This window comes from Acanthochromis polyacanthus, chromosome 2 (assembly GCF_021347895.1).
Source record: "Acanthochromis polyacanthus isolate Apoly-LR-REF ecotype Palm Island chromosome 2, KAUST_Apoly_ChrSc, whole genome shotgun sequence".
Taxonomy (NCBI): Eukaryota; Metazoa; Chordata; class Actinopteri; family Pomacentridae; genus Acanthochromis; species Acanthochromis polyacanthus.
Window position 1 is genome coordinate 35,828,676 of NC_067114.1, and position 26,554 is coordinate 35,855,229.

General features: G+C 41.4%; 1 protein-coding gene across 1 annotated transcript in view; it reads right to left on the reverse strand.

Moving 5' to 3' along the window:
• Positions 1 to 23,583, reverse strand: part of adamts17 (ADAM metallopeptidase with thrombospondin type 1 motif, 17) — a 109,260-nt gene extending 85,677 nt beyond the window's left edge. Inside the window, exons 1-3 of the mRNA XM_051960392.1 lie at positions 23,373 to 23,583; positions 22,668 to 23,032; positions 2,643 to 2,814 (exon numbers count right to left, since the gene is read on the reverse strand). Of these exons, the coding sequence (XP_051816352.1) occupies positions 2,643 to 2,814; positions 22,668 to 23,032; positions 23,373 to 23,430 (595 nt within the window). The 5' untranslated portion in view covers positions 23,431 to 23,583. The remainder of the gene's footprint in view (positions 1 to 2,642; positions 2,815 to 22,667; positions 23,033 to 23,372) is intronic.
• Between the last annotated feature and the right edge of the window lie 2,971 nt (positions 23,584 to 26,554).

Here is a 26,554-nt window from a genome sequence, read left to right on the forward strand (position 1 = left end):
CTTGGCCATTTTCACTTTGACTAGCAGCTTTTGGTAGCCGTCAACATGCTTCTGGTTGCATCCTTGATCGCTTAAATGAAGTTAAACTGAATTTGGTGGTTGACAGCCTTGCTCCTTTGTCATTCTCCACAGATTCTCGATAGGTTTTATTTAGGAAGGCCACCATGGTACCACCACCATGTCTGATGGTATTTTTTTATTCTTGGGGTTAAATGCGTCATCTTGTCTTCTACAGACATTTCTGGTCAATGTGGCTAAATAGATACATTTTTGTTTAATCTGACCACAGAATTTTCATCCAGAGGACCCTTTCATTGTCCATATGATCATTAGCAAACCTCAGTTGACCTTTAAGGTTCCATTTCTGAATAAAGGGCTTCCTCATTCACAGCAGCTGCTCAGCTCATGTTGATATAAAATACACTTGACTGTGTTCCAGCAGCTTCCAATTCATTTCAGATTTGCTTTTTGGTGATTCTTGGTTGACTCTCGACCATCCTGACCAACTGTCTCTCAGCAACAGGTCATAGTTTGTGTTTTCTTCCTGTTGTAGCAGTAACGCAACTGTACCATACATCTTATACTTGCAATTTTTTGCACAGATATTGAGATTTGTAGCTGCTTTAAGATGACATAACCCTGACTTGTTTGAGTCAATAAATTGCTTTATGAAGCCTGTGCTGAGCTCCTCAGACTTTCCCACTGTGTTGTTTGAGAGTCTAATGAGTATAAAATGGACCCTATTTAAATTGGCCATGTCAGTGAGAAAATTTGGTTAACACTGCCTTCTACATCACCAAAACTGATCATTCAAGCTGCTGTCAGAAGATTTTTGAATCAGCAGATTTTGTCACATTTCAAGAAGACCTACAATAAATCTATGAAAGAAACAAAATTAGTTTTTGTGACAAAAATGAAAAAGCTTCAAAATTTAGCATTGTAGGAGTCATTGGAAACTAACGACTGGTCTTTAGATACATGTCCAGGATTTATTTGTGTCAGCTGGCTCGGCAAATCTAAAGCCCCAGTCAGAGGTAACAGGCATCACAAAGGTGGTTTTCAACTTTCTTTAACTCAGACTTTCTGCTTCAGATTCTGTGCGCGTTCACATAAAAGGGCGAGTTTAACACATCTTGTGCCCCAGTCAACAATTTGTCATAATGGAGAGCTACAAAGAAAGTAAACATTTATGACAGTGAAAAGCTTCAAATATTTCAACATGATTTTGTATTAAAGTACATTTAGGTTTGGCACTGTCTCATAATGCAGGACTTTAATTTTTTTAAAAATCAAAGTGAAATTAATGTTGCTGATTATGGTAAATATTCTCTGTCATAAATACCAGTGACTTGACAACAAACTTCAAACATATTGATACAATTTCTGCATCACCAACTGAATACATGTCGGGTTCCCATGGCAACACGATGCATACAGTGTGCAATACTTTAACTGAATGGTTTCGATCAGCAGGATTACTAACTTATAGCTCAACACGTTGCAGATACAAAATTCTCTTTCAGCTGAGAACCTGTATCGTTAATAGAGAATGGCCAGGAAATTATTTAGTTAAAGCAAAATCAGGTACGTTTCGGATGTAAATCCGAAACATACCCTATTCTGTACCAGGTTAGATCCACAGCATCAGCCACTATTCAGGGACTTTTTGGCCGAACTTGGCTAAACTGTAGGCTGTGTTTACACAGAGCAGATAAAAATACACACACACACACACACACACACACATATATATACACACACACACGTATATACATACAGTATGTGTAACATAAATTCCACTTTCATTTTTGTAAATTGTATTGTACTGTACAAATGACATTTCAGTGTTCTCTCTTTCTAGCCATTGTTATGCTGTCCTTTATATTGCAGTGAATAAATGAGTCCACAGTGAGTAAAAACTGATTCACAGCATTGACAGCAAAAAACACCCAGGAACTATTACACCTTTCATCCAATGGTGATATAAAACACACTTAACTGTGATCAGCAGCTTCTAATTCTTTTCAGCTCTGCTTTTTGGGGATTCTTGGTTAAATCTGACCATCCTGATCAATTGTCTCTCATGTCATAGTGGGCTTTGGAGGATTAAGTTGATTAAGTACAGTGTTGATACTGAGAGGAATCTGAGATCCAAGGTTTTAAAAACTGCAGTTATCTTTTAACTGTTGCTGAGCATTCTGATGACGTATGATGTAGCTCTTACCTTCTTCAGCGGGTCTTACATCTTGTCTATGCTCACACACTTGCCAAATCATTGTTCATCAAAATATTTTCCCATTTCATCTAAGTATTGAAACTGAAGTCCATGAGAATTGCTCAGATTTCAAGGATTAGCTCAACAGAGCTAAAAAAAAAAAAAAAAAAAAAAGATTTGTGGCTGTACTTTAAGACTCCAACAGAATAAATGTTGGAGTGGTGTACATAGAGATGCACATGAATGCATGCAAGCTACATTTCATGTTTACAACTAATTACAAAATTCAAAAGTCATTTGTTTAAAAAAAAAAAACACTGGTCACTGCATCCATCATTACTGAGGTGGATGGCATCTAATTTTCAAACAGCACACCAAACTCTACTATCATTGTGACCATAACTCCACATCCTCCGTCCTCACTCACCTTGTACAGTCCCACAGTAGTTTGAAGTAACTGCATCAAAAGCAGAGTTGGTCTTAGCTGAACGTCGATGTCGCAGCAGCTGGTGTTTTAATCCAGAGAATGACTGTGATGGATCATATTCATCCACCGGCAGGATGAACAGGCTGTCCTCCCCAATCTGGATGAGCCCAGTCTGTGCAGAGACACGAGCAAGATGAAACTATGATGATTCCCATCAGGTGACCACTCTCAGAAAAATGAAAAGTATGATTTTACAAGGTCAGTATATGGTGAATAGAGCATCATTTGAACCTAACGTACATACTTTCACTGCATAAATTAGGCATTTGTTTGCTTTCTGAGATGAATGTGAATGCCATTCATGCAGTGTGGTGTATTTGCCATGCAACTGCAGTAATTAGTTATCATACAGGTCGCAACAGTCAGTGAAAATTAAATATAAAGCAGCTTTATGTATAAAACACGTAAGAGTTGAACCATTAGTGGTGCGCAAATAACATACCGGGCCACAAAACACAGACTAAAAACACAAGAATAAAAAGCTACAACACAATATGAGGTCAAGTCAGGATGTCAAACTTTATTAGAGTGCCAATGAGAACAGATAGTTCTTTAGCACCGATCGTAAAGTTTCTAAAATGTGAGTAGTTTTTACATGACATGGTAAGCTATCATGCTTCATACAAGAGTATCTGCTTGGTCAACTTTGGTGCTCTCAAGTTATGATGATGCAAGATTTCAGCTCAATGAGCAGAAACACCTTCAAAACAAGCAAAACCTTAAAAATCAACCCTGATGCCAAATGAGACCACTCATTTACTCAAACTCTAACCATGTCCTAAGGACATAAAAGCCTGAAACTCTACAGTGTGGTGCTGTGGAGGGTAATGAAAATCATTGGAAAGAAGCCAGTGCTGCCGAAGTCATTATGATCCAGAGAGCGCAGTCATGATTGGAAGACATGGGCTTCAGGTGTTGCTGGGCTATTCAGCCTGTATCCAGCACACAGATGGAGGTCTGTACCTGTCTGTGGATGTGTCTCACAAAGTCTTGCGAAATGACTGTGCTGGATGTCATGAACATCTTGTATCACCAGAGAAAAGAAAACTTCCAAGATGAGTGCACCAAAGAACTTATTGGCAGCATTGTTATCACTCGCTACAACAACCGCATCGATGCCATTGAATGGAACAAGTCCCCTAAAGACACCTTCACTTTGATGGACAGTACAAACACCACTCTTGTGAATTACTACAGCAGGAACTATGGAATTACAATGAAAGAGCCGAGCCAATCTTTACTTATGCATCGGCCAAAAGAGAGGTCCAAGCCAGGAGGCAAGCAAATCATTACTGGAGAGATCCTTTTAGTGCCAGAGCTTTCCTTCACGACAGGAATCCCTGAGAGAGACATGCCTCCATTCAGGAAATCTATTCCACATTTTGCAGCCAGCTAGCAGATAAGCATTGAGCAGCGCTGTGACTAACCAATTTTCCATCACACCATGTCTGCTGTGTGGAAATATGGTATGTACGAATGTATGCCCCAAAAGACAACTTGAGGTAAGTATAATGTCAGGAAAGGAAGTCAGAAAAACAGGGAATCTTGTCAAAAAAAAAAAAATCCCATCCTATAAACAAATATGCAACTGAAGGTCTTGTCCACTAGATGCATTTTTCCCCCACATGGAAACACATTGCAGTTGGGGGGCAGAGAAAAAAAAAAAGACACAACCACTAGGTGGGCGGTCACGAGCAGACACTATACTGTCACCACAGCTCTTTCAGCTTGACAGTCTGGCAGATGCATTGGGCCAACATGGCGGCTCGGCCACAAACTCTTTTGCTTCAAAAACACTAAAGCAAAAAGTATTTCTGAAAGCCGGATCGAACTTGCATAAAGTACAAGTCAAACTTACTTTACGCAAATGAGCTGCAGCCCACTCCAGGGAAACATACAGGTCGCAGCTCAAAACCACTGCATGCCAGTCCAGTAATGTGTTACGTGCGTTTCAAGATAAAACAGAGAGTTTGCGGCCGAGCCACCACGTTGGTCCAACGCATCTGCCAGAATGTGATTTTATATGCAGGAAAAAAAACATCCAGTGGACATGTACCTTAAAGGTTTCAAATTGACTGTCAATATTTGACTAAACCAAAGACAATTACACACAAAGGGTAAACATCTAAAACACTACCCTGCTCCAAATAAAATACAAAGGGCTGATTCATCTGATCAGCGCAAATTAAATATACTTGGTGTTCTAGCATCAACAAATAAACATCATTCCTGTCTGGAGAGAGGAGTTTATTACAGCCTCATATAAAAATCAACAATAATGTTAATAAAAATACTACAGCAAAAAGAGCTCTGGTACCAGAATGGGAGACGCCAGCGTGTCGTCATTTGCTATGGTCACGTGGTACAAGACTGCTACTGGTTGGCAAGAACTGGCAGTAACATAACGGCTTGCTACGAGAACGGTATCGGGTTTGAAACAAATACGTACAGTTATCGCTTTTCATGAATGAAATTGCACATGTATTTACCACAATGGTAATAGCGTGTGTAGTTGTTGGTTGTACGAAGCGTTTTGAGAAGGGATCAAGCTTGGAATTTCACCGAATACCGATGTCAGGAGAGAGAAGATGGCGGTGGCTTCAGCCATCAACAGGAAAAATTATACCCCAGTAAGCAGCAGAGATTGTGTTTCTGGCTCCCACTTTTCTTCAGGTAAACTATTCAATAGTTTAGCATGTTTAGTATGTCCAACTTTGAGCTTATTTACCAAAAGATATTGATTTAGTGTCGCATCCTTCGTGTGAAGCGATCTCTACACTTTCGGTTTGGTTCAGTGTTGTCATGTGTTACCGATCGCTTTTTAGGCGATGAAACTATACTAAAGTCGAATGAAGCATATTCAGTAACATCTCCTTAAGCCAGCAGCCTCCTATTTGTAACCATATGTGTTTCTGTATGCGTCTAGCGATCGTTTTTTTAGAATTGTCCTATTTTCGATCACCAATGCTGTGGGTCTGTTACTGTTACATAGAAGCCATACTGCAGACAAAATACAGCAACTTCTTGACGTTTGACATCTTGTTGAAGATTAACAGAAGATATATTATTTTTAATTCATAATTATATATTTTGGGTGGGTGAACTGCCCAGCGGTGTCAATCAAGTAAAAATAAATGTCGGTGAAGGAAATGAAGGATCGTCAACCCACCCAGTCTTCAAATTGTAGGGATCTGGCAAGGTTTTACCGTTTCCCTGATATCTCAGCTTACTCACGTATATTTGTCGGGCCTCAGGTGATAAGGATTGAGCATAATCGGACAATTTCACGGAAGGATAGTTCGCATCAGCCATTGTTCCTCTGGTTCCTTTTGCCAACCAGCGCGGTAATCACGTGACGTCACTGTTTGTAAACACTGGCGTCTCCCATAGTATCAGTATCTGTCAAGTCCACCTCTCTTTCAGTTCAAAAGACGCAAGGACAACTCAATTCAGGATTCCAACTCAAACTTTTTATTTTCCTTTCAGTTGGTTGGTCACAGTATTTCAATAGCAATAGGTTGTAAACCTTTAAAGACAAAAAAAAAAAAAAATCAACATTTTAGCAAAGTTTAGAAATTTAACATTTTACAGGACATATATATATATATATATATCCTATATTTTTTACTTTAAACTCAAAATGAAACATCTTAATTCAAACTCTCAACATAAAATCAAATAAGCAAATGCTATCATTCACCAATACAACAGCAGTTAACATAAACTTCACCATATCAAGAAGAATTTTAAACACTAAGAAAGCAAACAAACATTCAACTAACCATTGGCATCTTTGGGCTGAATCCATGAGTCGACTTCAATCTCCTTTGTTCTTTTCCTTACTTCTTTCTCCTTTGAAGGTTGTTTGAATGACTGAGCTCTCTTCAGTCCTTCCCAGGTGCTTTAAATCAGTGATGACAGCTTCCCCCCGTCCTTCTCAGGTGCTCTAGATCAGTGATCACTGATCAGCACCTCTTTTCTGCTATTGGTGCATTCTGGGAAGTGTAGTTTTCAGTCTGATGTCCTGTGATTCAGCTCAACAGTATCAGCAGATATCAAAAATTCAGGTATCAAATCAGAAGTGAAAAAATGAGCATCGGTGCATCCCTGCTTTCAACAACAAGCCATAGTGCACCAACAAACTGCAACAGCTTTGTCATGCCAAGGAGGATGCCTACAGGAGTGGGGACAGAGACCTGTTTAAGAAGGCCAGGAACACATTGAACAAAGAGATCAGAGTGGCTAAGAAGAGCTTCTCTGAGATGCTGAAGAACCCTTCTCAGCTAACAACCCTGTTTCAGTGTGACGAGGCCTTCGAGAAATCACCAACTACAGCAGACCCTCCCCCTCTGCTGAGGCAAACACAGACCTGGCCAACAACCTCAGTACCTTCTACTGTAAGTTTGAAAGGGACACATTCACACCCCTCACCCACCACACAACGACACCACCAACTTCCGTCACACCTCAGGCTTCACCCCGAAATGCCCCCCTTTTGGCCCCTTTTCAACCAAGCTGGTTGCAGTGCTACTTCGGAGCCATAGCCTAACGTTGCATCCGTTTGTTTTGTTTCCACTGCTTTAGCACCAGCTTCTGGCTCCAAAAAGCAGTGCTTAGCAAGCACTAACTCTTTGCTGGGCCAGAGTTAACCTTTTAGGCGCCAGAGTTTTTTTCAATAAAATATTCAGTTTTGATATCATTTTTTCAAAAGATTGTAACTTGAAAATGGTTGAAGACAAAGGTAAACTGTAAATGAGAAAAAACATCAGTATGACCCAAAGTTTGTGATGGGAGTAAATTCACTCATCTAATCTGCATATTATGACATCACCAGGTGGCGGACATATGGATTACATAACTTTATTGATGTTTATCGATCAATATGGCATGGCTCAGCATTTGTCAGATCCCTGTCTCCACGATACCCAACAAGCTCATCAAAATGTCTGATCCACTCGTGAAACTCTTCCTCATCTGTCAAGCAAACCCAGCCATCATCATCGTCATTTACCACGGGACCATGAGCGCCACTGCGGCCTCCACCGTTATTATCAGTGCATTTTCTCCTGTGTCTGCTGCTATTTCAGCAGTTTTTTGCACCCCCACTATTCCCCTCACCATTAGCGGTGTTTTGACCACCCCTGCTACACCCACCACGTCCCCTCCTGCCACCCTGGACCCCGTGAAGCAAAGCATCGGCTCCAGTATGTGCTGCTTGTGGACTGTCATGGCGCACCGACCCGCTGCCGTTACGCAAAGACGCAGCGGCACTTCCTGTCTCAGTGGACGACTGAACATCTTCATCAGAGGGTGAATATTCCTCTTCAGAATCTGAGGAAGCCATTACTTGACAAAGTACTTTGTCAGCGTTGACCAGACCCCTCGGTGTGGTGAGTTTTCTCGCTCTAAAATGTGCCGTCTTGTGCTCTGTTACGCTCTGACTATGAGTCTTGTCTCCTCGACTGGTCGGCGGTTTTCAAACTCTACAAACTCCAAAACTTTGCATGAAAACACGCCCGACAAATGATGCTCAGATTGAAGTTCCAGATGTCTACCATCTCCTCGTGTAAAGTAGTAACTACATGAAGCACTATATTTGAAGCTATATTTGAATGTTGCTTGTCACAATATTGCGACTTTGGTGCTTAAAGGGTTAAGAACCGAATACATCACAGGTTGGGGGAGGGGTTGCAGTGACCAACGATCAGCAACGAAAATGCAGAACTGCCATTTTAAAAAATAAACAGTGGCGTAGCTGCAGTTAGTGTTTTTGTGGGGTGGAGCAAAATGGAGAGCAAAAGTAAGCATCAGTGGACAGAGGAGGAGACCCAGTGCTTCCTGGCACTTTAGTCTTCAGCTGAAGTCCAGGCAAAGTTAGAAGGAGCCTCTCGGACCAAGCCAGTGTAAAGCTAGCAAACAATGAAACAACGCCTTATGAAACCTGGGAAAAGCAACAGCCATATTTCATTACAAGACTTGTATTCAAAACCTCCCACGTTGTTACACAATAGCCAATTTAATCATATTACTAAACTATATGGTAATCACTGAAATAAATTGAAATTTAAAGAAACTCTAATTTATGTGTTGATTATGCTGTGTATCATAAATAAATGTCTAAAAAACTGATTCAAATGATCAAATTAACAGTGTCACACTCATTGTGCGAAGAGCAAGTGAATCGGCTCTTTCAGAGGCAGAAGGCCAGGACAGCATCAGGACCAGATGGTATGTTGCCCTCCTGTCTTAAAACCTGTGCTGATCAGCTGGCTCCAATCTTCACCAGGATTTTCAACAGTTCCCTGGAGCAATGTGAAGTCCCCTCTACATTCAAATGTTCCCCAATCATCCCAGTTCCCAAGAAACCCGCCATCACAGGACTGAACAACTGAAAACCCATTGAGCCATCTGAAATCCATGGTAGGACCCCTGCTGAACTCCATGCAGTCTGCTTAACATGCAAACAGGTTGGCAGATGATGCAGTCAATCTGGGGCTGCACTACATCCTGCAACATCTAGACAGCCCTGGGAGGTATGCAAGGATCCTCTTTATGGATTTTCCCTTGACAATCAACACCATCATCCTTAAAATCCTCACCACCAAATTCTGTCACCTCAATGTGTCTCCTTCCATGTGTCAATGGATCACTAGCTTCCTGACAGACAGGAGGCAGCAGGTGAGGCTGGAAGATGTCACCTCAACCACCCGGACTGTCAGCACTGGTACCCCCCAGGAGTGTGTCCTGTCTTCACTATTCTTCTCCCTCTACACTGACTGCTCCCCCAAGTACCCAGCTGTTAAACTCGTTAAGTTTGCAGATGACAAAACAGTCATCGGCCTGATACAGGACGGTGATGAGTCTGCATATCAGCAGGAAGTTGAGCGGCTGGTGATTTGGTGCAGCCAGAACAATCTGCAGCTGAACACGCTCAGGACTGTGGCGGTGATAGTGGACTTCAGGAGACAGCCCCCGTTACTGCTCTCCCTCACCATCAGCAAGCAGCCCTGTGTCTACTGTGGAGTCCATCAAGCTCCCGGAGACTACAATCTCTCAGGACCTGAAGTGGAAGACGTACATCCGCTCCATCCTAAAAAAGGCTTGGCAGAGGATATATTTCCTGCAACAGCTGAGGAGACACAGCCTGCCACAGGAGCTGTTGATCCAGTTCTACACTGCAGTCATCAAATCTGTCCTGTACACCTCTGTCACTGTGTGGTTTGGAGCAGCCACACAGCAGGACAGAAACAGACTACAGCGCATTGTACAGACTGCAGGAAGCATCACTGGAACCCCCCTGCCCTCTATCCAGGAACTGTTCAACACTAGAACCAGGAAGAGGGCAGGGAACATCATCACAGATCCCCCTCATCCCGGAAATAAGCTATTCTCCCCCTTCCATATGGCAGGCGCTACAGAGCCATGTACACCAAAACCACCACAAAAACAGCTTCTTACCCTCTGCCATTACCCTAATAAACAACTGAGCTATTTCTCCACACCTGTACAATATACCAATGTATATGTACCCTATTTTTGCGCTAAGGACAGCATTGTCTCCTTTTTGCATTGTATTGTCACTTTAGCAACTATCATTTTGCACTACTGTGTTTACATATTCCTTTCTAGCTTTGTAAATATCTGTATATATTGTGCTTTATTTATTTTTACTACTACTACTTTTTTGCTTTTTCTTTCTACAGTCTTTTATTGTTCTCTTTCATTATTCCTAGGGCGACACCAACAGCCGAAACCAATTTCACAATATGTTGTGTGTGTACTTGGCCAAAAATCATACTTCTCCCATACTAGCTTCTCTTCAATGGCTCCTTGTAAAATCCAGGATAGAATTTAAAATCCTTCTCTTCAGATATTAAACTCCCAATGACCAAGTTCCATCTCATCTTAAAGACCCTATTGTGCCATATCATCCGAACAAAGCACTTTGCTCTCAGACTGCAGGTTTACTTGTGGTTCTCAGAGTTTCCAGAGGTAGAATGGGAGGCAGAGCCTTTAGTTATCAGCTCCACTGCTGTGGAATCAGCTGAAGTTTTTTTTGAACATGTTGTACCCAAATACAAGGAATTACAGTAGTCTAAGAAGAATCACAAGAGCTTCTCAAGTGAAGAGTGTTGAAAATGTACTGGACAACAAGATCTTTAAAAACTCTTAAACAAGCTCCTTCTGTTCTGTGGCATGGGTTAAAACCAGACCAGAACTTTTCATAAATGCCAGCAGGAAGTGCTGAAAAAGGTTTTCAAATGAATATTAAGTATTTTCTCGCAAACATGGGAACTTTTAGTTCATTTTAAGAGTTATCGGTGAAAATTGCAGTTGAAATGGGAAACTCAGTGTCTAGTCTTTTAAAAGAAAAATTCCATGACAAATCAAATGGTTTTGTTTGGATAAAACAAATTTATCTTTGCAAAATCTTTCATTGTCAGAGGTCTGAGAACAAAGATGTTCACATTGGTTGACTGACAAGAAATGTCTTGGAAATGTAAAACAGAAACACAGTGACACAAAAGATTACAACTAATGAAACATAGCCAAGCAAAATTTTGAAAAGGTGAACTGCAGTGTACAATTTTGAACAGTTTTGTTCACTGGTAGTTCTCCACGTTAACAACCAATAAAACTATCATTTGAATTAAAACGGCTCAAATACAGTTTATGATTTTCCATATGCTAATAAAGCCATTTTCAACCACAGATATTTCTCATTTTCTGCAAAACCACCCGAGTTACATCAGCCATTCGGGTGCAGGAATGCTATCCTAATTTTCAGTATATGAGAACAGGCCAGAGGCCACTAACCACTAAAGAAGTCTATGTCATGATAGCCTGTTGTTCGCTATACTTCCACATTGCCCTGTGCTTTCCAGCTCCAACTGGTGGCATAACTCCAAGGAATGAACAGATAACAAGGTGTCTTTTCTGTGTGAGAATGCACATGTATATCATTCTTGGACACAAGCATAAAGAAAATACTTCAGCCATTACAATGTATATGAACAAAGAGAACAAGTGCACAGAGTTCAATTGTATTTCCATTAAATCTGATGTTATCGTTAGTTCCAACAAAAAGTCCCTGGTTCAAATTCTGGTTGGTTGGATGTTTGCTGCATGCCATTCCCCTGCACACTCTCTTATTTTCTTTGTATATCCATCTACATACTGCAATTGCCAATTAAAGACAAAGTGCCCAATCAATCTTAAAAGAAAGACTGTGAATGTGACCTGCACTTCTAGTCCAAAATCTAGGTGACTTCAACACAATACTGTGCCTGAATGCCTCTTATTTCTTCAAAATATTATCCCTTCACACGTGTAGTTTCATGAAACTGTGATTTTATACAACCCAGCTACTGTCTTTACCACTTGTTTTTAGAATAATGTCCGATGATAATATCTCTATAGAGAAATATAAATTGCAAGCCTCAATACAAATGTAATGTTAGAACTGAAAAGCATGCACAGAATGTGGTGCTGCATGTAGTCTAAAAAGTGTTGCCAGTCAAAGGAGTAGAGCAGCCTGTCTATAGCCTCAAAGCACAAAACCTAGGACACAACCCAGGAAACAATCACAAGCATATTGCTATGAGCACACAGTAACAATTGATAACACATTTATATGAAACTGATTCAATCTGTAGCCTGTTAAGCAAAGCTCAATGTCCCCTCCTCTAAAACAATCTCTGTCTGATGGAGCTTGCTTGGAAATTAGTAGGGCTGACCCAAATTCTTCTAGGCTTTTAACAGTGCTATGGTAATCATCTCATATTCACTATTGAAACACTGCATTTAAAAAGACGTATATTCTTTTTGTATTATCACAAAAATCACAATTAGTGCACAAAATAAAAAATACAGATGGGTGACAAACTGAAGGAAAAAATGACACACGGTGTCTTAGGAAGGTGCTATCAGTGCATGTAAAATCTCTCATGCAGTAATCACCCTGGAATGTACAAAATAGACTTTTGTGACATGAGGTTAATGTTAGCGACAGGATGTGTTTTAAACAATGATATTCTAATCTGAACCAAGTAGCTTTAGTTTCCTAAACTAACCAATCAACAACTAAAAATGCAAGTTAACAGAGAACTTACAGTGCCGTGAAAAAGTATTTGCCCCCCTACATATATGTTGTATTTTTGCACATTTGTCACACTGAAATGTTTCAGGTCATCAAACTAATATTGATACAAGATAAAGATAACCCCATACACACAAAATGTAGTTTTTAAATTATAATATCATTGATTGGAGGAAAAATACGGTCTAACCCCAAATACTCTATGTGAAAAAGTAATTGTCCCCATAGCTACCAATCTACCAAATGAACAAATTTGGCAATTAAGTTCAATCTCACCAGCCATACTCACATATGATTACTGTCAGGCTTGTTGAATCTGAACATCACTAAATAGAACCTGTCTGGCATTGTGAAGTAGCTAAAGGGTTTCAAAAGCAGCACGTGATGCCACATTCCCAAGAGATTCAAGAACAGATGTGAAACAAAGTCACTGACATTTTTCAGTCTGGAAAGTGTTACAAAGCCACTGCTAAGGCTCTGGGACTCCAACGAACCACAGTGAGAGACACTATCCACAAACAGATAAACATGAAACAGCGGTGAACGTTCCCAGGAGTGGCGGGCCTACCAACATTTCTCCAAGAGCGTGTCAACATCTCATCCAGGAGGTAAAATAAAAACAAAACCTAAACAAACATCTGAAGAACTGCAGGCCTCACTGGCCTCGGTTAAGGTCAGTCTATGTGAATCCAAGATAATAAGTAACTGGGTTATAAATGGCATCCATGAGAGTGTTGCAAAGCACAAACCACCACTGAAGTACAAATGGGTTATGCAGCAAGACAGTGACCTGAAGGACACAAGGAAGTCCACCTCTGAGTGTCTCAAAAAGAACAAAATTAAGGTTTTGGAGTGACTGAGTCAAAATCTGGACTTCGATCAAATTCAGATACTATGCCAAGACCTTAAAGGGGTAGTTCGTGATTGAAAACCATCTTATGTGCCTGAGCTAAAACTATTCTGCACAGAAGAGTGGACCAATATCCTACATGGTGATGTAAGACTGATCACAAAATACTGCAAACATTTAACTGCAGTTGTTGCTGCCAAGGGTGGCCTTACCAGTTATATTGGTTTAGGTAAGCAATCACTTAACAGGGTTGATATAGGTTATCAACTCTGGATAAATGTTATGGATTTGTCCCAGATGCATATAGATCTATTGCTCTTCCCCCTCTGGGCTCTACTGAACACCACGCCATTCTGTTGGCACCAGCCTACACCTTGGTAGAAGGTTGTAGCATTGCAACTCTGCAGGGAAGCTTCAAATCCACAGACTGGGACAACATCCCGGCACCCTTCAGCAACATCAGTAAGCAAGCAGACATTGTCCTTCTACATCTCCTTCACTGTGGACAATTTCATTCCCACTGAAAAGGTAACAATCTACCCTGACAACAAACTTTGGATAACCAAACATCTCAAGAAAATTCTCAACAAAAAGAAAACAATATTCTACACTCGTGCTATATCTGAAAAATGGAGGTCAACAGGGAGGTAAAACGTGTGTGAAAAAAATCCATTTTTCATCCATCCATTTTCTTCCTCTTATCCCGCGGCAGGTCATTCCAGATGTCCATCCCCCCAGCAATGCTTTCCAGCTCTTCCTAGAGGTTTCCGAAGTGTTTCCAGGCTAGACGAGATACATAATCCCTCCAGCAAGTTCTGGGTCTGTCCCAGGGTCTCCTCCCAGGCAGATGTGTTTGGATAACCTCCAAAGGAAGCCTCCCAGGAGGCATCCGAATCAGATGTCCAAATCACTTCAACTGGCTCCTTTCGATGTGAAGGAGCAGCTGCTGTACTCCAAGCTACCTCCGGATGTCCAAGCTTCTCACTCTATCTCTAAGGTTGAGCCCAGCCACCCTGCGGAGGAAGCTCATTTCAGCCGCTTGCATCCGCGATCTTGTTCTTTCATATACTACCCAAAGCTCATGAGCATAGGTGAGGGTTGGAACGTAGATGGACGGGTAAATCGAAAGCTTCTCCGTGTGGCTCAGTTCCAGCTTCACTACGACTGTTTGGTAGGTACAACGCCTGCATTACTGCTGCCGCCACACCAATCCACCTGTCCATCTCACACTCCAATTTCCCATCACTCGTGAACAAGAACCCCAGATACTTAAATGCCCTCACTTGAGAAAGCAACCCCCCTCTACCCCACCCCCAAAACCCCACCCCCACCCTCAAACCAGAAGGAGCAATCCACCAGTTTCCGGCAGAGAACCATGGTCTCGGACTTGGAGGGGCTGATTCACATCCCCGCCGCTTCACGTTCAGCTGCAAACCACTCCAATGCATGCTGAAGGTCACGGTCTGAGGAAGCCAACAGAACCACATCATCTGCAAAAAGCAGAGATGCGATCCTGAGGTCCCCAAACTGGACACCATCCTCACCCCTGCTACGCCTTGACATCCTGTCCATGAAGACCACAAACAGGATCAGAGACAAGGGGTAGCCCTGGCGGAGTCCAACACACACAGGAAACAAGTCTGACATTGTGTTGAGTATGCAAATACAGCTCTCGTTTTGGTTGTACAGGTTGTATCAGTGAGTCCGTTGTCTCATATTCTGGCAGTACACCCCCACAGGGCTCCTCAGGGAACACAGTTGTAGTTCATCTACAGATCCACAGAATACATACTGTATAGACTGGCAGGTCAAACTCCACAACAGAAAAGAGCTGATCCACCTTTCCAGGACGGAATCCGAGGTTCAACAATCAATCAGAGCCTCCCTTCCAGCATCCTAGAGTAAACTTTGTCGGGGAGGCTGAAAAGTGTAATACCCTGGTAGATGGAACACACTCTCCAGGACCCCTTTTTGAAAATTAGGGCTGGTCTGCCACTCCACAGGCACCATACCTGATGCCCATTCTACATGTTAAAAAATGACAAGCTGAAGTATGAAAGTGAGGTGGAGGAAATATTCACTCGAAGGAGTCTCTGCTTAGCTTGGCAGGGGATTATAAACATGGCTGCTGTGAACACTGTTCCCACCACTCATAGGACCATCCAGGTGGCAGGTAGGAGATACAAATCACTACTTCCCAAAACTTTCAGAATGAAATCAGAGTGAAAACAGAATGCAGAGGTTTGTGAGTTGTACAGATCTTACCTTAAAAGTGGACAGCAGATGTGCACATGCCTCTATTGATGCTACAATAGGTACATGTCAGTCTGCACACAAAGATTCATGCTTACCCTCGCTGACTTGGGTAGATGACAATATTTATACCGCATACCTTTGCGGATCCTTGCAGACAAAAAAATAAAAAACATGAATTGGCCTCTACAAGTTTGCCTAACTGACCTGTAAAAGTCATTGCTACAGTCAAATATTCAAACAGACATCACACAACACAGGCAGTGGTACAGCAGTACGAATTTTTTACAATAAGGTCATGACACTCAGAAGAAATCAGAAGAACCCTGCAACTTTCACACATATGAACTGAATAAACAAATGCTGCAATTCAAAGTAAACTGCACCTCAAAAAACATTACTGTGCTGTCTGGAGAGGAAATGCTCACTTTTTTTAAAGAGAGTGGTGCTTTTTTGATGGGCAATTTTTTCCCGTCATTAAATATTGTAATCAGTAATGCACCTCATAAACAGTAAATATAGTGTCCAGCACTTAGTATTTTAATATTTCTGTCACAATTTCATTTGAACTTCCAAAATATGTGATCCAGATGAGTAACTTAAAATGAGATGAAAATATTGTTGAGGGTACTGAATCAGCCAAAGCTGAGACAGAATATTCATATACCATCCATATCAGAATCACCACACTCAGCTTAATGTTACTGGTCTTCATGCTTGATGAAACAAGAGACCATGTAAGGAAGTAATTAAGACAATGATCTGCCAAATGGCAAAAACATCAACATCAGAACAACCAAGAACAGCATATCTCTGTATTTGGATACAGTTTCTTGAAATGCGTTTGTAACAGTATGAACTGGCCCAATTTATGAACACTGCATTGGTGAGAGTTTGGAGGGTCAGTCTAACCTCTCAACCATCAGAGCTTTCACTAGAGGACCTCTATGAATTGAGAGACACTGCAGTGACACTAAAGTCAGCTGCTGGAAGCTCCACAGAGAAAGTACAGGCTGATAGTCTAAATATTCTCTGCTGGAGTGCACTCGAAGAATCCTTTTTTTTTGCAGCCCTGCAATTACCTGCCAACTTCTCCACATTCATTGTCAGCTGGGACAGGTTTTACCCCCCTACGACCATAGACAGGATGAAGCAAGTAGAGCTAATGAATGTATTGATCAATCTTCTCCTGCAATATGTTCTCTAAGAAAAAAAGGCTTTTATTTTGGAGCATATTGGACAACATACAATACAATACAATACAAAACAATGCAATAACTTTATTAATCCCCAAAGGGAAATTCAATTGTCTGGAGTCTCATCTCTTTACTTTATAATTAAATAGTCTAATTGCTGATGGTAATAAAGATTTTCTGAATCTTTCTGTCCTGCAGTGCAGGAGCCATCCACCATCGATGTTTCATTGCTCATTGAGGCAGATATGAGGTGGACGATTCATGTTTGTCACAATGGCCTCCATTTTAAACATGCAATCCAATTTACAAGCCACTAATAACATCAATGAACTGATACATCAGTAAGGCTGTATTTGATATTAAAATCTTGTCAGTATGAAATGGTTCCACACCAGCAAAATGCTGTCTTTTTGCAACATGCACTGGCTATTAAAACACAAAACATTTAACACAAATCACAGATAAAAATTTTGATTAGGTAAACAACTCAATGCACAGACAGCAGTCATGGTGCAGCCACTATAAACGGGCCTGCTGTGACGAGAGCAGTGTGGTATGCCGAAAAAAAGAACAGCAAGTCAGTCTGCTTCAGTGTTTGTGCAAGCATTCCGCTCCCAGCTGAAACCCTGGGCTAACAAATGCTTTTAACAAGCATGATGTGGACTGAATGATGGATTAAAGCATTTCTACAGCTTCACAAACATGGGGCTATGATACTAGTTGTAGGCATAAGCTGGAGATTGAGCTATATCATAACCATGCAAAGACAGTTGTAATTTGAGGGATCTGAGGTTATTTAAAATCCCTTCCATCTTTAGCTAGAAGTGTGTGATTTACACCAATTAGCCATGACATTAAAACGACTGACAGGTGAAGTCAATAACACTGATCACCTCATTATAATGCAATGTTCTGCTGTTCAATGTTGGGTCAACTTATGTGGATGTTGTTTTAAAACATACCACTTATACTACAAGTCAAAAGTCTGAACACACCTTCTCATTTATTGGTTTGTCTTTATTTCCATTACTATTTACATTGTAATATGGAATCATGTAGTAAACTAAATAGTATGAAATAAGTCAAAACATGACTTCTATTTTAGATTCTTCAAAAAAGCCACCCTTTGCTTTGATCACTGCTTTGCACACTCTTGGCCATCTCTCAGTGAGCTTCAGGTAGTCACCAGAAATGGTTTTCCAACAGTCTTGAAGGAGTTCCCAGAGATGCTCAGCACTTTCTGGCCCTTTTGCCTTCACTCTACGGTGCATCTCATCTCAAACCATCTGGGTTGGGTTTAGGTAAGGTGACCATGGAGGGGGGCTGATGGGGCACTCCATCACTCTCCTTCTTCGTCACAGCCTGTAGGTGTGTTCGGACTCATTGTCCCGTTGAGAAATAATTGATTGTCCAACTAAACGCAAACTGGATGGGATGGCATGTCGCTCCAGGATGCTGTGGTAGCCATGCTGATTCAGTGTGCGTTGAATTTTGAATAAATCCCCAACAGTGTTACCAGCAAAGCACCCCCACATCATCACACCTCCTCCTACATGCTTCACAGTGGGAACTATGCATGTAGAGACCATCCGTTCACCTTTTCTGCGTTGCACAAAGACACAGTGACTGGATGCCAAAATCTCAAATTTGGACTAATCAAACCAAAGCACAGATTTCCACTGGTCTAATGTCTATTCCTTGTGTTTCTTAGCTCAAACAAATCTCCTCTGCTTGCTGCTTTTCTTTGGAAGTAGTTTCTTTGCAGCAATTTGACCAGAAAGGCCTGATTCGAGCAGTCTCCTCTGAACAGTTGATGTAGAGATGTGTCTACTGCTAGAAATCTGTGCGGCATTTATCTGGACTCTCGTCTGAGGTGCTGTTAATTTGTCATTTCTGAGGTTGGTGACTCAGATGAACTTATCCCCAGCAGCAGAGGCAACTCTTAGTCTTCCTTTCCTGGGACAGTCTTCTTGTGAGCCAGTTTTGTTAAAGCACTTGATGGTTGTTGAGACTGCATTTGGGGATATATTCTAAGTTTTTGCAATTTTCCGAAGTGACTGACCTTCAGCTCTTAAAGTAATGATGGGCTGTCATTTCTCTTTACTTAGCTGATTGGTTCTTGCCATAATATGGATTCTAACAGTGGCCAGATAGGGGTGTCAACTGTGTACCAACCTGACTTCCGCACAACACAACGTGATGATCCCCAACCCCATTAAAAAGGCAAGAAAATCCACAAATTAACCTTGACAAGGCACACCTGTGAAGTGAAAACCATTTCAGGTGACTACCTCACGAAGCTCATTGGGAGAAGGCCAAAAATGTGCAAAGCTGTCATCAAAGCAAAGGATGGCTACTTTGAGGAGTCTAAAATATAAAACATATTTCGAGTATATCAAAATTGTCTGCTACATAATTACCTCCGCCAAGGAGGTTATGCGATCGGGTCCGTTTATTTATTTGTCTGTCTGTGTGCGTGTCTGTGGACAGGATTTCTCCGAAACTACTTGTTGGATCTTCATGAAATTTTCACCAGAGGTGGATCTTGGCCCAGGGAAGACTCCATTCAAATTTTGTGTTGATCCAGATAAGGATCTGGATTCTGGATCCGGATTTAGATTTTCCAACTTTACCATCCACATCTTCCCTTGGCGGAGGTCAGAAATCTCGGATTGCTCTTGTTCCATATATCTTGCTTCATAGTTTTGATGTCTTCAGTATGTATATACAATGTAGAAAGTTGTAAAAACAAAGATAAAGCGCTGAATGCGAAGGTGTGTCCAAACTGTTGACTGGCAGTGTACGTGAACATAAACATGAGTACAGCAACAGCACTCTCAGACAGCAGACAGCAGGATAATGCACCTTGCCACACCAGTGCTCTGGAATGGCTTGAGAAACCCGAGAAAGAGTCAAAAGCATCAATCCAGCCTCCAAGCTTCCTACATCCAAATTCAATCGAGCTTCTGGAGGAGGCACTAGAAAAAGGTCGATCCACAGAGGCCCCACCCCAGAACCCCAAGGATCTGCTGCCAACGTCCTGGTGCCAGACACCACAGAACACACGTTGGGTCAGAGCTGTTTTGGTGGCACAAGGGGAACATTGAAATAACCCAGTTTCTCCATACAAACAAATCCATCTCAGTTTGTGTTTGGGTCTAGTATTAGGCCAAGTTTCAAATGCTGCTCCATGGGTTAGGATTATCTGATGTCACAGGAGATGATTAACAACCATGTCTTTAGAATATGATTTCTAAAAATGCACAATGCAGAAAGGTGGACAGCAAGCAAGCACACGGACAACATGACTCCCAGGCAGGCGTGAACTAACCGCTGTTGGTTTCAACGCTGAGTAAATGAAGCTACTTCCTGGTCGCCATTTTGGATTTTTTAGAGCCAGTGACGTAAAAAGCGTCATCAAACAGGCTGGACCGGAGAGCAACTAGGGGCAGGATTGGCTGAAGACTCTCTTATCCCGCCCACATTTTACCGCAGAGGCTTCTGTTGCTGTCTATCAAGTATAGCCACGCCCCCTGGCTCCGCCAACTTTAACGATTTATTTAAAATTCAGTATTGATTTATTTTAAGATCGGCCACCTGATCTCTCATTTTGACCATGAAAACTAACAGGAAAAAATCCTGAGCTGTAGAAAATCAGTCTATCAAATTTTATTTTTTCCAAAAATGAATTGGGGTCTATGGAGCAAAAGCTTTTTGGAGCCAACCCTAGCGGACGGCGGGATATTGCAAGTTTTTGACACTTCCGGGTGGGCTTCAATTTTGGAGCCAGATGCTACGTCCACTATGTACAGTCTATGCTCCCAGGATACAAAGCAACTTTGGAAGATGCAAGATCTAAAATACAATTTTGCTGTTGCAATTTTTATTGTTTCTCATCTAAAAGAAGGTGAGGGTCAATTTATGCTTTCTGTGTTTTATGCACAGACTGATGCAGACTTGGAAAGCAGACTATGGACATGTATGTGATTCTGCTCATAGTACAATAGGTCCACGCTGGTTTGCACAGGAAATTACATTGAACCTCATGTAGAACACAGAAAAACACAGAGTAATTTTGACAGGATATAGCAGCTGCTTACACATTGGTGTCAGTGATTACTTGTAAGAGGTATCGAGCTCAGTGGACTGAACTGAAAATGCTCATCGGTAGATGACAAAATTTACATCATGCATGACTTTGAGAACTCTTGTGAACATGCAACCACAGAAAGCATGAACAGGGCTTTTAGCAATACGATGATGTCAGAAAATATCAAATTGTCAGTTGTCAAAGACTTTGCAAGGCCTCGAGAGCTATCTTTTCACATTTCTGTGTATAGTAGGCCATTGAGGGCAATGTTGCAAGTCATAAGTGGAACTTACATCAAAAATTTATTGATATGTGGTATTTGCCTCAGCATGGTGAAGCATCTTGATTTGTGAGGTATTCTGTTTGCTGATTCAACCAAAAACAGACCCTGCAACCTGGGTATTTTTGATTTTCCAAAGGGTGCAAATATCACATTAGATTTTATTATAGTTAGAAGCTCTTTATAGTTTAGCTAGCATTAATAGTTGTTTTGGGGAGCCTATCCCAGCCGACCCTGGACAGGTCACCAGTTTATCACAGGGGAGCTGCCATAGATTTTTCACATGAATCCACTATGCGTATCACAGGGTCTGTACACAACATGGCAATGATCTGCTCATTCATAGGTTAGCTAAATGTTTTAACTGTCACAAGGGATATACGGGGGAAATACATGAGCACAGTCTCCTGTAAGAGGTGGCTTCAAACCTGTTTCTGCTTCAGATCCCAGGACTGAGCCCGAACCCCTACCTGCATTGTCACTTTACATAACAGCATTAGCAGAATGCCTGAGCTAATGTGGAACTTCATTGCTCACAGTAGGGAAGTTGGTGTCTCTGTAGAATAAAATTTGGTGTTTGACAAGGATCTTGGCTAGTTTTGGCTGTCATTTAGTTTGTATGGACTTTTTAATCATTTGGTTGACACAAAGCATAAAAGATCATTATTGATGTTGGAGATAGGAAAAGCCGTACATTTCCATCTTGCTCATCTTTCATTGAGACAGACTTTCATTGTGATATGCAGACATAAACTTAAGCCAGACAAAACAAGTGACCTGAGGCAGTTAAAACTGAGATTTCCCCATCTCATTCGCCTTAAAAGCAGCCTTAAAATAGTAGAAAATTACCCAATATTATTATGGTGCTCTCTTCCATCATATGACAATAGGGCTACTATACATGTCTTGTACGTGATTTTAAATGCATTTTCATAAATTGCAGCCACACAAATTCTTTGGTCTTCACAAGCATTTGATCTAAAGTTCTGTGTTTGGCTGCTCAGTATGACTTTGAGCTGAATGACAAAGTGGCAGTTCAATGAGTTCAAAAGAAACTGGCAGTCCTACTCTGAGGCATTTCAGCAGGATAGCTGCAGAATATCTTATAAATGTATTATACAGAATGTTCTGGAGCAGAGTAGCTTAAACTGAATGGCACAGAAGCTAAGAACAAGTCAAAAATGAAGATGGATTTACCAGACCGCTGCAGGTGCTCAGTGATGCCAGAGAGTCCGTGTGGTTGATGATGGAGCCGGAATAAAAGCAGAGCTGCTGCGTGGATAAGCGGCTGACTGATGCGTTCTGGTCACTGTGCCTCTCCTCCACAACAAAGTCCTTCGACAGAAACGTGCTGTCCCGCGTCAGATTTAAATACAAGTTTCTTCCAAAAGCAGGCAGCGACAGAATGATGTTGTCTGGGTCGGAGTGTTCTTTCCTCGGGCTGTTCAGGGAGCGCTGGCCGCGGCGCTGCAGCGTGAGGACGGTGTGGTCGGAGGAGAGGTGCGCCTCCTGTCCGGACAGCAGTCTGGGAACCACCTGGTCTGTGTCCAGCTCAGACTGGGCTGTAGGGAGACACGGCGTGCGTTTAACGGTGGGACAAATACAGCTCCTTATCCTGACTCTATCCTGAACTGGCTCAGCTGTCTGCTCTAATGCGCCACGTTCAACTTCAGAGCCCAGCTATGTTTGCTTGTAAAATCTGCAGCCCGTGACTATTAGAAACTCCGTGCAAGTCATTACCGATTATTCACTGCAGTCGCTGTCGGAGAGAACCGACAGCCGCCTTCGTACAAGGGATTTCTTTGGTAACACATCCAGTTCTTAAACTGAGAACAAAGATTTCTTTAGCTGACCTAAATCCAAACAGACGTTCTCAACATGCATAACAGTTCCAAGACTCACCAGTCAGTCCAATGCAGAGAAGAGAGAGGAGCAGATGGGTAACATGGCTCTCACGCATGATAAAACCAAAGCAGGGCAGAAGAACTGGAAGAGGTCGATGGTTTTAGTTGTTGGAAACAGAAGCAATATGCAACGAGCAAAGCAACTTTTCCTGCAGTAGAAGTTGCAGTTGACCAGGCTGGAAAGACTTTGGAGCGCAAGACACGCCTACACGGCCGGGCCCGCCTCCATCGCTGTCTGATTGGTCCTTCGGATCCCTGAACTTTGAAAAAAGTCCCTAATCCCAGCCTTTTCATCGGTCCGTGAAGCTGTCTGTCACTGTCGGGGGTTGAAACCCTACACGTGGTTTCAAGTAGAGAAAAGAGTGCACACAATAAGCTTTTTGAGAGAGTGCGTGTGCGCGCGCACATACTTGTCCAACTATCTTTAAGAGGACCGCTTTAAATTTTACACATTCAGAATGACAACACTTTGGAAAAGTGAGGACTTTTGTGCATTTCATCAGTCTCTGAGCCTCCTTTAAGACTAGTTGGAGAGTTTAGACTTGGCTGGCAGGTGAAGGTTAGGGTCAGGTTAGGGCGAGAGCTTTGGCAAAGGGAGCAAAGGAGCAAATGTCAGTGAATGATCCGTGTGTGACTTCCAGAATTCAAGTTGTAAATTATAAGGAAAAAATAATAATTTAGCTGGAATTCAATTAACATTCCTAAATAATACATTAAAGCATAAACCCTACCTTGGTAGGTGCTCCACAAAATAATGGTGTGCAATACTGAAAGATTTGGTATCGATCCGATGCCGAGTAAATACACGGCCAGTATCGCCGATGTCGATGCTGATACCGATACACCAGACGAATTTTTGCGGTAGCAGATTTTCAAGATTTTTTTTTTGCACAGTTACTTTATTACACAGTTACTAATCTTTTAAATGATCTCCCTCCACCTCCACCCCTGTTGTTGTCTTTGATAGTAAAGTGTGACAGACATTGTCAGTTCGTTGCACCCACCTGGTTACAGGTCACGAGCTGAACATTTGCCTATTGTGGGACATTTACCAATGTTCCCTGAATGCCTCACAGTGCAGAATGCTGTAGAACAGTGGTTGGCAACTGGCGGCCCGCGGGCCAAAACTGGCCCGTCAGGAATAATATCTGGCCCACCAGATGATTTTGAAAATTTGATTTGGCACGGAGCCAAGCCAGTCTGTCACCGCAACACGAAACTCTCGTGGTCGGCTGCTGCCAGGCATTTCCGCGTTCGCGCTACACGGTTGTACCAGCCAGATTTCACTGAGCAACAGTGTGTGCAAAACGTGTGTGTGTCGGGAGTGTTTTTTAATACATCTGTGATCAGAATTGAGACGTGTGTCCCAAGCAGCAGCGATCAGCTGTAGAAGCTCCGCTGCTCGCGGTATCGCCCCCCTGCTCGCGGAATCGGAGCGCACCCCCCCTGCAGGTTGGCCCGCTGTTCGATTGTTTACAAACTTTTTGGCCCGAAGCCACATCTATTTGCCGACCCCTGCTGTAGAAGCTGTTTTCCCCTATGGTTGGACATTTGACATGCTGATGGAACATCAAATTGTGCAAACTGTTGCATTGTGGGTAATGTAGGCATTGAGTTTTGACAAAGAAGAAAGATGGGTAGGATAAAAAAAAATACGATAGCTCTGCTTCTGCTTTATAGATTTTGATTCTTTATTTTAAAAATCTCTTAATCATGAGCAAAAAAATATTTCAGATGAAGAAGCACTTTCCTGTGTGTTTAAATTCGATCCAAAAAAACAGCTTTGCCATAAACTTCAACAGCTACAAAAGTCCATCAGATCATCATGCTTTTTCTGCTTTATCAGCTCTGATTTGCTTGAATCTTTTGTTATCAATAACAACTCATGATAAAAATGATATCTGTGTGGAATTTTACCTCCATATATCAAATACTTTACAAGATATTTTTTAAAATTGCTTGTTACCCACTTTTAGCACTGTTTTTTTTAAAAATGAGGCTGAACGACATCTGATGCACAGTTAATGATAAAAGCCTGAAATTTTCATTATTTCTCATCATGTCATTGATTTAGAATCTGAAATATTGAACATGTGGATTAATAAATTCAAATATGAAAACAATTGAATCTGTTAAAGTCCTGACAGGACTGAGAGAAGAAAGTTCACGTGGGCTTTTCAAAGTAAAAACCCTGAGCTAGGTGAATAAATTTAACAGGATGCACTGAAGTACTGTATACTATCAAAATTAAAGCTTTAGAATATTGTCGGGGACTATGAAAGGATGGCTTTTCAAAATAAAACACCACCTCATGGCTTCCATCTGTGCTCGACTGTCAAAATTAAATCTGCCTTATGTTAAAGGAACCCACAAAGCAGAACTTGTGTCATTTTCACACACATAATAGATAAACCTGTATGTTTGGGTTCACTTTCAAAATGAGAGTCCACACCCAGTAACAGAGGTTAGCAAATAGCTTTATTGTTATCTAAATTAAAAAAAATTTATTTTAAGTTTTACTCTAGGTCCACAGGTAAGTAAAGCAAACAAACAAACAAAAAAACACTGATTCTGGAAAGTATGCTACACTTTCAAAATAAAAGCTCAGAGATGTTAAAGGAAACTGAGCTAAGGGTTTGTGAAATATGATGCTTTGTAAAATAAAATGGACTTCTATAAATTTATACATTTCATGTAATTTAAGCAAGACGTCAGCTGACAGAAATTGAATAGGCACACTCATTTTAGCTCATGATTTGAAGTCAAAACATAATTTTTTTCAAGTTTTTTTTTCTTAATGGGAGTTTACTTGCCAACCTAAGAATTACATTTTCATTAAAAAGTCGCCAAAACATCCAAGACAGTCAATGATTCCTCTTCATTTTAGAAACCAAAATGTTTATCAGAGGATGAAAAAGACACAAAATCACATCAGCATCAGTTGTTAACTTTAAAACGACAAAACAAGACCACCACTCCGACTCTCTTTTATGGTTTCCAGATTGATTTCAAAATTATAGTCCTTACTTTTAGAGCATTACATGGTCAAGCTCCACAATACATTTGTGATCTTTTAATCCCATACACTTCTCATCGGTCACTCAGATCTTTTGAACAAAAGTTTTGGACGGTACCAAAGACTCGCTACAAAACTAGAGATGATTTGGCATTCCATTCTGT